This window comes from Podarcis vaucheri (assembly GCF_965113315.1).
Source record: "Podarcis vaucheri genome assembly, chromosome: 17".
NCBI lineage: Eukaryota > Metazoa > Chordata > Lepidosauria > Squamata > Lacertidae > Podarcis > Podarcis vaucheri.
The window spans coordinates 39,285,003-39,301,061 of record NC_138755.1 but is presented as its reverse complement, the minus strand read 5'-3'; the positions used below and the strand labels follow the sequence as shown (position 1 = coordinate 39,301,061).

Sequence of the window (16,059 nt, the reverse complement as noted above, 5' to 3'; positions counted from 1 at the left end):
CTTGTTGGCCTTGTGTGACACTATTCTTTGAACACCTGGCCTCAAAAGTCCGCATTTCCTCTTATGAATCAGTCAGTTTGACAAGCTGTGCGTATGGCTAGTTTTATTAAAAACCTTTACCCTTTCTTCCTGGTGCGTGCGACTGTTTGCAAGATGGAATCCTTGACAGAACAAGAGTAGCACTAAATCCCCGGGCCCTGAAGTTGTAATCTTGATCAGAATGAAAATGGCCTGTTTTCCTTCTCCTTCAGACTGGCAGCTCTTGTGAGGAATACTTAATATTCTGCCTGGACATTGCTAAACACTGGAGGGTTAAGTTATTTACAACTATTGCTTTAAAATGGATCTCTTAAAATACATCAAGTGTCCCTCTGTCATATTCAGCATTATACCAACGAAACATGGAATTAGCTCTGGCAGATTAGGCAGGCAACCAAACATATTCTACTGTGTTAATAATTGCACGTAGCAAGCAAGCCTCAGACAGCATTGCCAATGGATCCTTCCAATCTAGGTCCAGTGTTCACAGCATGTCCATCGTTTGCCGTAGCACTTAATGACTCTACTGAGAAGTAGGGCTTGTCTCTGTGTATTCATCCTACTTGCCCTAAGCTGCTGTAGGTAACTGAGCTGCAGATTTCAGAGGCTCATTAGATGGCAAAATGTCCATCTGAGACAAAGGTGAGTTCATATTTGGAGCTGAAACCTTTTGCTGAAGCCTTCAGTGTCACAGTTCAGAAAGCCATTTTGTTTTGGGAAGGCAATTATGCTTTATTTCATACTTCTTCTACCCCAGCTGGATGTCTTGAGTGAGGCCAAACCTCTTTATTGAGCAAGTGTGTGTTACTTGATTTTGAAACTAAGTGGTCTGCATAAAATAATATAAAAACATTCATTTAAAAATAGAAACTTTAGAACAGCAGACAATAAAACAATCAATATACAGTCAAACCTTGGATCCTGAACCCCTCCGTTTTGGAATGTTTCTGCTCCTGAACACCTGGAAGCAAATGCTCCGGTTTTCAAATGTTTTTCGGAAGCCAAATGTCCGATGTGGCTTCCTCTTGAGTGCAGGAAGCTCCTGCAACCAATGGAAAGGGCTTCCGGAATGGATTACATTCGACAACCGAGGTTAGTCTGTATAAGATTAAAAAACAAATGTCCACAACAAATTACAAGTCACTTTTCCGGAACGTCATTCACCACGGTCTCCACATGTGGGTGGTTGTCGCAAGCAAATCTGGCTGAATCCAAGGTTTCTGTAGCTGGGGCAATAGCGTAGAAGCTGAATACTGCAACCAAGACCCAACCGTGAGAGTGTGGGAGTCTGAATCCAAAGGAGGCCCTGCAGGCATTAGAGGAGTTGCCCACAGAAAGGAAGGTTGGTGGGAGGGGAGAGACTCTGCCTTGCCTTGTTGCCAGGCCTTGAGGGCTGGTGTAATGGTAGACCCGGGCCCTGAAATCCTTTCCAAATGTTGCAGGATCTGAGATTTCATCTCCTGTGCCGAAGAGGAGCCGGCTGAGTTAAGGAAGGTACAGATGGTATTGACGCAGTGGCAGTAACCAGAAACAAAATCTTGACTGTCTTGCGGAATGGAAGCAGCAACTGCACCTGGAGAGGAGAGGAGAGGAAAGTTAAGAACAGGAGCTTCCCTGGCAGACAATAAGCAGTGGCCTGAGTGCCGGCGCTCAGCATCTTTTACATGGCCTTGCGGAAAGAAGGGCTCAGGAAAAATACTTCTAACCTTGCTTCTTCAGCCTGCGCAGCTGCTGCACCGTCGTCTCCAGAATCTCAGCCTTCTCCAAACGTGACAAGGCTCTGGCGTTCTGTGGAGGATAAAACACAACAGCCCAAAACACATCATCTTTTTTAAAAGTCCTATCTACCTTTAGCTCTGGGAAGGGTTCAAAAGTGAATTCATTGCACACAGAACTTCTTGCGCTGCATTGGTTCCCTGTTCTTGGCACAGAAATGGATCGGTTAAGCCCCAGCTGTGCAGCACAGCTTTCCATTTAAAAAGCAGGGGAAAGACATGTCCAAATTCTGCAACTTTACATAATCTTTATTATTTGCAACATTTAGAGAGGAAGCAAGGAGTTATGCTGAGTGCTTGGCTCTTGCATAACTGATTATTACTCGGCTATCTTCTTGTCTTCTGAAGATTTCAGAGGTAGCCCACACACTTTCAAGCACCCACACAGCCCTGCCCTTTCCTGGAGGTTATGGGCTGTGAACTTTCTATGTTTCTAGTTTACACTAGTTTGTCTAACAGTAGTAGTAATAATAATATAATAATAATAAATTGTATTTATAGCCCCGGCCAGAGCCGGGCTCAGGGCAGCTAACACCAATAAAATTTCAGTAAAAACATAAGAAAAAACAACACCAATTTAAAATACAGGTTAAAATGCAATTTAAAATGCAGCCTCATTTTAAAAGTCAAAACCATAAGGGGACGGAAACATAGGGGTCAGACTGAGTCCAAACCAAAGGCCAGGAGGAACAGCTCTGTCTTGCAGGCCCTGCAGAAAGATGTCAAGTCTCGCAGAGCCCTAGTCTCTTGTGACAGAGCATTCCACCAAGTTGGGGCCAGTACTGAAAAGGCCCTGGCCCTAGTTGAGACCAACCTAACCACCTTGCGACTTGGGACCTCCAAAATGTTGTCATTTGTGGACCTGAAGGTCCTCCGCGGGGCATGCCAGGAGAGGCGGTCCCGTAGGAGGGTCCTAGGCCGCATAGAGCTTTAAAGGTCAAAAGCAGCACCTTAAACCTGACCCTGTACTGCACCGGTACAGGAGATTGATAAGAAATTCTTGCAAGGGATCACCCAAATTGTATTTAAAACGCTTTTGTTGCCACAGACGATTGTGGCTAAACTTTTGGATTGTGTTGCTCTTGCAAATACCAGCGCCTCTCAAATCTAAGAAACCGAGTTAAGTTTTGGCCACATGGGTAGGTTGTTTCTGAAAAGACTGAACTCTCCACTTACCTGTTGATCAGGAAGCTGCTGTAAGAGCTTCCGCAGCTCCTCTAGGCTTGCATTAATGCGGGCCCTGCGGCGTTTTTCGATCAATGGCTTGATGGACTGGCAGAAGTGAGTGGGGAGAAAAACGAAACTTATCAGAGAACTGAAAGGCAACAAATCTAGGGTATGCCCTGCGCTATGTGTTGGATTAACAACTGGAGACAATCCCTTAATTGAGAACGGAGACCATGAACTCCAGAGCCTAGCCACACCTATGTCCCCCACACCTGCCCGCCCCTTGTCCCTCAGAAACAGTACTTCGGTCTTGTCAGGATTCAACCCCCACCTCCCCCAAAGTTAAATTGTGGAGAATTCCCTCTATCCTAGGCCAAAGTGTGAGGAGAAGTTACTCCTCAGAGTCAGGGCTTTTTTTTCAGCTGAACTTGCCAGAATTCAGTTCTGGCACCTCTCAAGTGGGCGCCATTGCCATTATAAGAGAACAAGGGAGGCGTTCATGGTGAGCTCTGACACCTCTTTTTCTAGAAAAATCATCATCATAAACCTTCATTACGGTCCAGAGACCCAACAAATCATTACAAAGCAATACACAATTCATACAGCCAGTTGTTGTTTAGTCGTTTAGTTGTGTCCGACTCTTCGTGTCCCCCTGGACCAGAGCACGCCAGGCCCTCCTGTCTTCCACTGCCTCCCGCAGTTTGGTCAGACCCATGTTTGTAACTTCGAGAACACTGTCCCACCATCTCGTCCTCTGTCGTCCCCTTCTCCTTGTGGCCTCCATCTTTCCCAACATCAGGGTCTTTTCCAGGGAGTCTTCTCTTCTCATGAGGTGGCCAAAGTCTTGGAGCCTCAGCTTCAGGATCTGTCCTTCCAGTGAGCACTCAGGGCTGATTTCCTTCAGAATGGAGAGGTTGGATCTTCTTGCAGTCCATGGGACTCTCAAGAGTCTCCTCCAGCGCCAGAATTCAAAAGCATCAATTCTTCGGTGATCAGCCTTCTTTATAGTCCAGCTCTCGCTTCCATACATCACTACTGGGAAAACCATAGCTTTTACTATACGGACCTTTGTTGGCAAGGTGATGTCTCTGCTTTTTAAGATGCTGTCTAGGTTTGCCATCGCCTTTCTCCCAAGGAGCAGGCGTCTTTTAATTTCGTGAATGCTGTCACCATCTGCAGTGATCATGGAGCCCAAGAAAGTAAAATCTCTCACTGCCTCCATTTCTTCCCCTTCTATTTGCCAGGAGGTGATGGGACCAGTGGCCATGATCTTCGTTTTCTTGATGTTGAGCTTCATACAGCCTACCTCCAGGTTAAACAAGCATTTCGTTCAGAATATAGGGATCATTCTTGCAACCACTGATAAAAACTGCTAATGTTCTAGCATTTGTCCGGTCTTCCAATAGGAACCTGACATAGTGAGCCCCTGATTTTCCCGGAAAAGGTACCAGCAAGGGTAATATCAGTTCAGCCCTGGCTTGCTCATATTTTGCACAGTTCAGCAAAATATGCTTTATGGAATCGATGTCTTGAGCACACGAGCAAAGTCTGTCCTGGTAGGGAATTCCTCTCAACCTGCCATCTGGAAAAATAGCCCTGCTCACAGGGGGGTGGGGGGGTGAGTCAGGAGACCCATGGTAATATAAAGCTGCTGTGTTGATCTGCTGGATACATGTACCCTGAGCATATGATCTGCCCATTAATTTATTTTTGGTATTAAAAACGAGTTCACAGCCCAAGAAAGATGTAAAGGTATTTCTGTATGCCACAACTGCTGCTCGAATTTTAATAGCCCAAAAGTGGAGAACACAAGAATTACCAACTGTGGAAGAATGGCAGATGAAGATGATGGACTTTATGGAGCTAGCTGAACTCACTGGGAGAATCTGCGACCAGAAAGAAGAGGAATATCAAGAAGATTGGAAGAAATTTAAAGACCATTTGAATAAAGATTGTAATATTAAAGACTAGAAGTTACTTGAAAGTACTAAATAGGCCTAGGTTTAAATTAGAATTTAATGAAATAAATGAGATATAGAATGTTAAGAAAATAAATTTGATTATAATTGGAATATTGTTTTTGAATAATGATATTGGAAAACTGCTGCATTTAGTTACAAGGAAATTCAGATGGAAGAGATTAGAGGAAGTCAAGAAATAAATTTATGAGGTTGGAAGTTTAATTAATTAATTTTTATTGTTTATGTGTTTGTGGTTATATTTTTTGTTATTATTCATTTTATTTCTTTTTTAAAAAATTGGTTTTATAGTATGTGCTGTTTTTGTATGAAACTTAATATTATTGGGGGGAAATAAAAAAATAAAAATGAGTTCACAGTCCTTTCACACAACAGTTCAACAACCTAGTTTCCTCTTGCTTTCTTCCTTTCAACAACCAAATTGCTGAACCACCCAGAGAAGAGATCCTGATCCACCTTGCCTGCCTTGCAAAGCTGAAGTGGATTTGGATCCACTCTGTGCCACAGCTGCTTGTCTTTACTGTATAATTTTGAATTTTGGAGCCGGGGAAAACACACAGGTGCAAATGCTCTGAGCTGATGCCATTACCAGCACAGACTTAATTGTACAGTGTGTCCTCAGAACACAATTCCAAGCCTGTTTACTCACAAACAAATCCCCTGAAATTCAATGGATCTGTCCCCCACCTCCCATATTGCTTGGAAAGCCTGTTGAATGGCTTGGATAAGACCCTTCCTTCCCCGTATCCCCAAATAATCTGCCATCTGTCCCTCACCACTCCAGATTATCCACCCACAAAGCTAATCATTTCTCAGTAGCAATGTTAAAAGGTTTGGGGAGGAGGAGGGGAGTCTGCAAGACTGATGGCAACAACAGAGAAGCTATTTTCATATTGATCATTAATTTCTGCAAATGTGCTTGCTTGGCATTGGCTTTCCTGGCGGTGTCCAGCCTCACACTTGGTGCAAGATGGCCATGGTGGCTCACAGGTGAGGAAAAAGGACTACAGAGAGAGGCAGTGTGGTATAGCGGTTAGATCGTTGGTCTAAGACCTGGGAAACAGGGTCTCGAGTCCCCCACTCACACATAAAGGATAAAAATGGGGAGGAGTCCACAGGCACATACCTCCACATGTGGTGGGAGTGCCCCAAAATCCAACTATCCTGGACAACAGCCACACGAGACATATGTAAAATAACTAAGCAAGTATTAGACATCACCCCAGAATTGGCCCTACTAAACATCTTCCAAGACAACAATGCCCATTTACACCGCAAAGAACTCATAACCCACCTACTTTCAGCAGCCAGAAACACCATAACCAGACACTGGAGAGACCTGTCAGGAGTAAGCATGGACCAATGGTACCAAATAGTATGGGAAACAGCCTTCCAAGAAAAATTAACCAATAAACTGAAACTGACACGGGGTCAAACAGAAGATGACACCTTTACCCCGGTCTGGCTCCCCTTTATCACATACACAGCCCAACAAGACAATGACAATAATCCACCAACAGCATACAAATCAATATGGCTAACGTGATCCAAAAACACCCACCCACCCCACTCACACATGAAAACAAAGACCACCACAGCCAACCACAAATGAATAACCACACCCGAGGCCAACCCCAACCTCTCTCACCACCAAAGGAACACAAGTGAACAGCAGAGAACCTGCACAAGCAACACTGACACCAAATCCTACATACATTAAGCATAATAGAAACATCGCCACCCGGCCCCACCCCACCCCCAGCCATCTCCCCACCCCCTCCATCCCCTTTCCCCCCTCCCCCTAATGTCTCAACAAATGAAGCGGATTTGTAAAAATGTTACATGGAAAAAATACGAGAGAAATTACACTTACTTCTGTAAAACAAGAAAATCTTTAATAATAATAAAATTAAATCTGTCAAGATTAAAAAAAATATGAGGAGGAGAACTAGGTGCAGCATCTTGGAGGAGCAACGCAACAAAGCACAGGTGCTCAGCGGCAGCTGCCATCCCATGTCCCTGAGTGAAAAGTCCTAGAAGTTCACCTGCAGTCAGTCCGGGGCTCAGGTTGGTTGAATGCTACCTCTTTGGCGCACGATGAAACATCTCTGTTTCCTTACCTTTCGGTAGAGGCTGTTGGGATGCTTCGGTTTCCTTGCAGAGCCTCCGCTTTTGCCCAGACCCTTGGACTCTGCCTGGCCCGCTGCCAGCTCCATGGCCCTGTCTTCTGGAGACTGCGCCAAGCAAGAGCAAGGTTGTCTTTTCCGTTTTGTTTCTAATTGGCTCCATGCGCGGTTTTCATTCCTCTTAAGTAAAAGGGATTCACGCCTCCTCCTTCCAAGGTGTCAGCAGCTCCTCCTCTGGTCGGTGGAAAGGCTCCCACCTTCCTTAGCAGATGCTCCAGCCCCTCCCTCTCTTCTACACACACACACAAACACACACCTCAAAACCCCACAAAAGGACTGCAAAACTTTGGCACCGGTTTGGAGTGAACCAGACAGTGTTGGATTTCTGGGTGTTAACTATGAACCCCGGTTTGATGTACCAATTCTCAGTTTGGGGAGCTGTGCAAAACAAGGGGTTGACGCTACAAAACTTTGCCACTGGTTTGGAAGGGTCTGCAATTTCAGGGTTTGTAGTTAATGCAGCTGTTTTGCTTCTATCCAGCTGAAGATGCTGGTACAACCTCCCCCCACCTGGTGCTCCCAGGTGTTTTGCACTATTCCCATCTGCCCCAGGCAGCACCTGTGATCTTAAAAGTGCTTTGAGTGTGGAAGGCACCACCAAGGCCAGATTTAGGTTTGATGAGGCCCTAAGCTACTGAAGGTAATGAGGCCTTTTATATGTCCAGCTGTCCTTTGTCAGCAACAAATTGTTGCTGTTTTTTGTGTGTTGAATATATGCTATATGATAATTTATGGCCCTAATAGGTATCTAAAGCCTTGTACCTACGGGACCGCCTCTCCTGGTATGCCCCACGGAGGACCTTAAGGTCCATAAACAGCAACACCCTAGAGGTCCCGGGCCCCAAGGAAGTTAGATTAGCCTCAATAAGAGCCAGGGCCTTTTCAACGCTGGCTCCAGCCTGGTGGAACGCTCAGTCTCATGAGACCAGGGCCCTGCGGGATCTGATTTCTTTCCGCAGGGCCTGTAAGACAGAGTTGTTCCACTTGGCCTTTGGCTTAGATCGGTTTGATTCCCTCCCCCTCTTTTTCTTTGCTCCTCCTGTGAAGAGGCTGCATCCTAATGTTTTATTGCTGTATCTTAATCTTTTAAATTGTATTTTAATCAACTTGTTTTTATTATTGGTTGTTAGCCGCCCTGAGCCCGGTCTTGGCTGGGGAGGGCGGGGTATAAATGAATTATTATTATTATTATTATTATTATTATTATTATTATTATTATTATTATTATCATTTATTTGCACATAACAAAGTATGTATTTTATCAAAGTAATTGTTGAACTGAAATACAATTAAGAAGTATATTAATAATGAAATACAATTAAGTAGTATATTTGGGGGGGGGGTGGCCAAGAGAGTGGGGCCCTAAGCTATAGCTTGTTTAGCCACATCCAGTTGGGGAAACTGCTCTTCTGCTCTGGGCAGAAGAAAATAAGAGCCAGAAGGGTTTGGGGGCATGCATTGGTGATGGGTGGCTGTTATGTGTGTGCCTCTCTTCAACAGTGGTACTTCTGTCTCATGAAAATTGTGGGTAGCCCTGTTGACCTATAAGAAATAGCTACAACAGTCATAAAGTGTGTGTATGTGTTGTACTGTTAATAAGAATTAAAAAGAAACAAAAGCTTACAACAGAATTTTTATTAGGGACCAAGTTAATGTGCAAAGTAGTCCCAGAGCTATTGAACAGGATTACACTCTGACTTCTCACAAAATGTGTGTTTTTCTGTGAAGCTTGCGGTACAACTCCTTAGGCCTCGTCCCTGTCTTGAAATGATGCTTAAGCATGTAGTATTTTACATGCAAATCTCTTGGCTGGTTTTAAAAGCGTAATTAGTGCTTTATGTGCTTTGTTGTGTTTGCATCCTTACAGCTGCTCTGTAAGGTGGGTCAATATTATTTCCTAGGCTGCAGATGGTTTGCTTAAGGGCAACCTAGTGAGCTCAGGGCAGATGTGAGACTTGAAGCGAGGATTTGCTGATTGGTAGCTGGGTCACTTTTCACACTGAAACAAGTGATTGTTACATTTAAGGAACATTCTTAAAAAACACATTTGGATACATTCAGAAAAGTATAGCGTAGTACAGTATATTGAGGAAAAATACATTTCAGTAAGGATACATTCATGGAAAATTACATTTCAGTAAGGATACATTCATGGAAAATTACATTTCAGTAAGGATACATTCAGATACATTCTTTAAGTCAATGAAAAAGACACAGCAAGGATACATTCAGATCAAAATGATACGTGAGACTGCAAAAATGATACATTCTCAATTGCTGCATTCTCCAAGGCACAGTTTTTTAAGGCAGAATTCTATACTTTTGATATTGGTAGGGTCATTTTCCTTTATTCCCCTCTCTGACCCTGAACCTCTTACGACAACACCAACCACAGCAGCTCCTGTACACGTGATGAATTTCTCTTACTACCCTCTCCCCATCTTCTTTCCCTTTGGTACCCTGATGCTGAATTTTAGATTATAAAATCTCTAGGATAAGGATCCATATGAGAAGACATATTATTGGCACCTATTAAAATGTTAAGTACACAATGCAGTCCTTTGTGGTATGGATAATAAGGCCTGCTTTCAATGTGCCTTATTAAATGCTAGACTTCAGCTTTCTGGGGAATGTCTGACAAGAGAAGCAGTCCTGGTCGTCTGTCGCTCCTATGGAGCCGCATGTTGTTGACCCTGTTCTCGCAGTCTACCACTGTCATGCGCACGCAGGCTCTGAACGCTGCTGAGGGGGTTGTGGTGAAAGACAACCAGAGACCTGTGAAATGTTAAACAGGAGCAGGCCGCCAACTCTTGCGCATAAAAGCTTCTGATCAAGTAGGGCAGACAATCCGAGCAGCAAGAAGGTGGCATTTCATCCGCTGAGCCCTTAAAGGTCCAAAACTTTCCTTAGTTCTGAACGTATTGTACTGTTGGTGCTGGTTCTGAGCTCAGAAATGATTATGTGCGTGTGGCACTCTCTCTCAACTTCTTCTCTGAGCAATTTTGGATTGGTGCACTAGCCTATTTTGTGGTCAGCCCAGCAGCCATTGCTATTTTAGGTGGTTTGCTGAGGTGGATGTTGTGGTACAGAGAACCACCCAACCATTTTTAAGTATCTAAAAGTGAATCAACCTATAGGGCTTCCACCTATGAGTCCCATACCCTCCAACATTTCTCCAATGAAAATAGGAATGTACAGGGCGATCTGGCTGCGACATCTGTCACCCCATTGATCGCCAGGGTTGATTCGGCTGATCTGGCTGGCTAGGCGGGTGTTCCCTTCCTCCCTCACCGCTCCATGTGCGTCCCTCCCGAAGCTGCGCGCTCGGTGGAAGAGAACGACCATCCCAGATAGAAGGAGTGTACCGTTCTTCTGTCAAGGGTATACAATAGTTGTGCTCCCCTGCTAGAACCTCCAAACAAGCTCAAGAAAATAGGGATGTCCTATTCAATAATAATAATAATAATAATACTTAAATCCCGCCCATCTGACTGGGTAACCTCAGCCACTCTGGGTGGCTTTCAACATATGTAAAAATACAATAAGACATTAAAAGCTTCAGACCCAATGGGAAGTGTAGTTCCAAACAGTTGCAAAGCCCCGGGTTGACATAGGCTGGCATATGCCACTGAAATAGCATCCTTTCCATCTTCCCCTAACTGCCTTTTGAGATATATGTGTTCCTGGCTGTATTTTCAGCTGCAGCTGTTCTATGACAAGTAAGATGAGATTATTGTTGAGATTAAACTTTCTATTAAAAATTCTTAAGGTGGTTTTGGAAGCTGGTGGAGGACCAGCTATCTCAGAACGTGGCACATCGGAGGCATGAAAGAACCTTCAGCAATGTGCGATGGCAGAGGGAGTGACCCTTCATGTGAGAGCAGGGATGGGTGAAACATTATGCCAGGGTGGTGTAATAGTTAGAGGAGGGGTTCCCAACCTTTTTTTGGCCATGCCCCACCTAAGCATCTCTAAATTCCTGGTACCCTCCCCCCCTGACATATAATTCTTATTATTCAAAAAGTGAATTCCTTTTCATGTGGAGGAAGCCTAAAAGGCCATTCACTCATTCTCAAATTGCCCCCCTTAAAAATCAAATTGCCCCCCTGTGGGGCATGTTGGGAACCACGGGGTTAGAGTATGGAACTATTTCCCCATCAGACAGCCAATAAACAGTTTTTAAATTGTTGTTGTTGTTTAGTCATTTAGTCGTGTCCGACTCTTCGTGACCCCTGGACCAGAGCATGCCAGGCCCTCCTGTCTTCCACTGCCTCCCGCAGTTTGGTCAAACTCATGCTGCTGGCTTCGAGAACACTGTCCAACCATCTTGTCCTCTGTCGTCCCCTTCTCCTTGTGCCCTCCATCTTTCCCAAAATCTGGGTCTTTTCCAGGGAGTCTTCTCTTCTCATGAGGTGGCCAAAGTCTTGGAGCCTCAGCTCCAGGATCTGTCCTTCCAGTGAGCACTCAGGGCTGATTTCCTTAAGAATGGATACGTTTGATCTTCTTGCAGCCCATGGGACTCTCCAGAGTCTCCTCCAGCACCAGAATTCAAAAGCATCCATTCTTTGGCGATCAGCCTTCTTGATGGTCCAGCTTTCACTTCCATCATTCTCGAATTGCCCCCCTTAAAAATCAAATTGCCCCCCTGTGGGGCATGTGCCCCACGTTGGGAACCACGGGGTTAGAGTATGGAACTATTTCCCCATCAGACAGCCAATAAACAGTTTTCAAATAACTAAAAGCAAATCACGTGGGAGAGCAGGGTTTGAATTTCCACTGGGCCATGAATAGGAATGTACAGGGCGATCTGGCTGCGACATCTGTCACCCCATTGATCGCCAGGGTTGATTCGGCTGATCTGGCTGGCTAGGCGGGTGTTCCCTTCCTCCCTCACCGCTCCATGTGCGTCCCTCCCGAAGCTGCGCGCTCGGTGGAAGAGAACGACCATCCCAGATAGAAGGAGTGTACCGTTCTTCTGTCAAGGGTATACAATAGTTGTGCTCCCCTGCTAGAACCTCCAAACAAGCTCAAGAAAATAGGGATGTCCTATTCAATAATAATAATAATAATAATACTTAAATTCCGCCCATCTGACTGGGTAACCTCAGCCACTCTGGGTGGCTTTCAACATATGTAAAAATACAATAAGACATTAAAAGCTTCAGACCCAATGGGAAGTGTAGTTCCAAACAGTTGCAAAGCCCCGGGTTGACATAGGCTGGCATATGCCACTGAAATAGCATCCTTTCCATCTTCCCCTAACTGCCTTTTGAGATATATGTGTTCCTGGCTGTATTTTCAGCTGCAGCTGTTCTATGACAAGTAAGATGAGATTATTGTTGAGATTAAACTTTCTATTAAAAATTCTTAAGGTGGTTTTGGAAGCTGGTGGAGGACCAGCTATCTCAGAACGTGGCACATCGGAGGCATGAAAGAACCTTCAGCAATGTGCGATGGCAGAGGGAGTGACCCTTCATGTGAGAGCAGGGATGGGTGAAACATTATGCCAGGGTGGTGTAATAGTTAGAGGAGGGGTTCCCAACCTTTTTTTGGCCATGCCTCACCTAAGCATCTCTAAATTCCTGGTACCCTCCCCCCCTGACATATAATTCTTATTATTCAAAAAGTGAATTCCTTTTCATGTGGAGGAAGCCTAAAAGGCCATTCACTCATTCTCAAATTGCCCCCCTTAAAAATCAAATTGCCCCCCTGTGGGGCATGTTGGGAACCACGGGGTTAGAGTATGGAACTATTTCCCCATCAGACAGCCAATAAACAGTTTTTAAATTGTTGTTGTTGTTTAGTCATTTAGTCGTGTCCGACTCTTCGTGACCCCTGGACCAGAGCATGCCAGGCCCTCCTGTCTTCCACTGCCTCCCGCAGTTTGGTCAAACTCATGCTGCTGGCTTCGAGAACACTGTCCAACCATCTTGTCCTCTGTCGTCCCCTTCTCCTTGTGCCCTCCATCTTTCCCAAAATCTGGGTCTTTTCCAGGGAGTCTTCTCTTCTCATGAGGTGGCCAAAGTCTTGGAGCCTCAGCTCCAGGATCTGTCCTTCCAGTGAGCACTCAGGGCTGATTTCCTTAAGAATGGATACGTTTGATCTTCTTGCAGCCCATGGGACTCTCCAGAGTCTCCTCCAGCACCAGAATTCAAAAGCATCCATTCTTTGGCGATCAGCCTTCTTGATGGTCCAGCTTTCACTTCCATCATTCTCGAATTGCCCCCCTTAAAAATCAAATTGCCCCCCTGTGGGGCATGTGCCACACGATGGGAACCACGGGGTTAGAGTATGGAACTATTTCCCCATCAGACAGCCAATAAACAGTTTTCAAATAACTAAAAGCAAATCACGTGGGAGAGCAGGGTTTGAATTTCCACTGGGCCATGAAGTTCACTTGGGCCAGCTACCCTCTCTTAGCCTAACCTACCTCCCAGAGTTCTTGTGAGGATGGAATGGGGAGGAGGAGAACCACCCTGATGTCCTTGGAAGAAAAAAGTCACTTAAAAAATGAAATGAAATGAATGAACTTGACTGCCCATGTTTCCATGTGTAAAACGCTGTAGGGTTTATATGCCTCTGCTGATGACCAGCAAGGCCAACGTGCCTTACACTGATCCCACAATGGTTTCCACCTTCTAGATGGAACAATCATGTATGGGGAGGGCAGAGTAAGGGTGAGAAGGGACCAGGGGCATCGCAGTCATTGTCTGCTTAGGGGCTTCAGCAGTGCATGTTCATGGCAGAAAATAGTATCCACATTCACACCACACATTTAAAGCACTATGAGACCATTTTAAACAGTCATGGTTTCCCATAGAGAATCCTGGGAGCCCCAGTTTGTTAGGAGTGCTGAGAGTTGGGGGGAGACCCCCATTCCTCTCCCCCAGCTACAGTTCCCAGAGCGGTTTAATGAACAGTCCTTCCTCCTGGTGAACTCTGGGAATTGTAGCTTTTTGGAGGAGATGGGGGGATCTCCTCCTCAGACTCTCAGCACCCTTAACTACAACTCCCAGCATTCTTGGGGTGTGTGTGGGGAGGGGGAGTCATGACTGCTCAAAGTGGAATTATATGGCCTGGATGTCGCCAAAATGTTGCTTGACCTCACCCAGCAGGGAGATGTCAGCCTAGGAGGAGCATTCTGAGCCTCCTGCTTGAATGTGCATAGGTCCTCCTTGCCTTTTCCTGCAGAAACCTGAACGTTCGCTGCAAGACATAAATCACTTCTGTGGTTTGAGAAGCCTAAAATATGCCATAAAATTCACTTTTGAGAAGCCTAATCAAGGCGTTGACAGACATCAGTCAAAGTTACTCCAATTCCATCTCTGTAATTGTCTCCTTGTTCTTCTTCTTTCAGCATCTGAAGGAGGTCATTTTAAGGGGGAAATGCCATTTTTTCAACCTTATGGGCTGGTTCTCCCTCCCCCTCCCTTCACACCTTAATTCACCTCCTGCAGCTGCTTTTCCCATCCCCTGCAGAGACAGACTGGAATTTCACAGTGCTTGCATAATGGTTCCCAATGTTCTTCTTTGGAGGAAGTGTGTCTCTCTTATTGCAGCACGAACCAGGAGGCATGTGATGATGATGTAGAGCTCCCCCCCTCCAAAAAAGACCTTCACAAGGGAGGGAGGAAGAGGAAAGTTTCACCCCACAGTGCTACCTGTGTGATTTCACCTGAGTGTTTACCTTTACCTTTTACCTTTCAAGAGAATTTGTCCCACATTCGGACAAGTTTTTTCAAGGTCAAAGCTCTGCACATGCATACTCTCAACAAACCTTACAAAGAGCCTTGTAAGGGGGGGGGGCAATATTCTTATCTTCACGTTGCATATTGGGGGGGGGGGTAATACCTAAAGACCGCCTAGTAAAGCTAGAATTGAGCCTCAGAGTATGAAGCCTACACACTTCTGCCAGCCATCAATAATATTAGGAAACACACCCACTCCCAAAACCTTATGGGAATTATTATGTGAGTTAATTCAGGTAATTTTACATGGTTTTCTTCATTCTCCAGAGGCTCTGTCAAAATAAGGGGAGAAGGCCAGAGCCCCAATTCAGAGCACATGTTCCATGAACAAATGGTCTCTGCCTTTCCAAGTAGCACCAGGAACAACAACTGTTTGTGTAAATACTAAACCACAGTGACCAATGGCCTGGCTTCGTACAAGGCTGTTTCCTTGCTTCCTCATCCCCTTGCCAGATGTCTTCCAGAGCACCAGGGCTCCTTGGGGGAGGGGGAGGGGAATCTGCAAAGCGTGTAGGCCAATTCACACAACTAAAGACACACATTGTGACTATGGTTTGAGTACTGTAGTTCCACGCAGTTACGAGCCGGTGATTCAACTCGCTGCTCAGCTCTGATCCAAACAGGAAAAACCTGTGACCAAAAAAATGGTGGCATAAAAGAAAGTGAAGATAGGATGTGTAGGGGATGGTGGATTTGGAGTGCAGAAATTTAGAAAGCAACTGAGGGCAATGCCTGCTGGAATGTCCAAAGCCACAGGGCCGGGGTGTGGGGAGGCTGAGCAAGATGTCTAAAAGCCAAAGGTGGTTGGTGCTGTGCCCTGATTGGCTCCTTTCCTCCATCCCCATAGCTAATAAATAGGAACAAATACTCCTCTGTGGAGTTTGCAACCTAAATCATGCAAAATAGTCAGCCTTGTTGTTCTCTTTCTTTCCCCTTCCCGATTTGCAAAGCATGACGCCAGTGCTCAGGAGAGCTTTTGCTACACATGAATCACAGCTGGGTTTGGATTTGCTGGTTGTTCTTCGTACAATTTGCATGGGAATATCTCCCAACTGGGGACTTTCAGAATGATGTTAATGAATAATTATGCATTTCTCCCGAGAGGAGTTGCTGTTGTTCCAATTGAGGTGGTCTAGAAAGGTGTTAGTAAACTCCAACATAGCAT

At 45.2% G+C, this 16,059-nt stretch overlaps 1 protein-coding gene and 1 long non-coding RNA gene across 2 annotated transcripts in view; one reads left to right on the top strand and one right to left on the bottom strand.

Annotated features, from left to right (window-relative positions):
* LOC309522709 overlaps positions 1–16,059 on the top strand; it is a 289,900-nt gene that overhangs the window by 191,483 nt on the left and 82,358 nt on the right. The window lies entirely within an intron of this gene.
* Positions 68–7,259, bottom strand: LOC309522683 (transcription factor HES-2-like). Its single transcript, XM_082206164.1, has 4 exons — positions 7,081–7,259; positions 2,991–3,086; positions 1,746–1,827; positions 68–1,612 (listed from the first exon to the last, which is right to left on the bottom strand). Exons 1-4 carry the CDS (start codon positions 7,174–7,176, stop codon positions 1,200–1,202), a joined length of 687 nt encoding a protein of 228 aa, XP_082062290.1. The 5' UTR covers positions 7,177–7,259; the 3' UTR covers positions 68–1,199.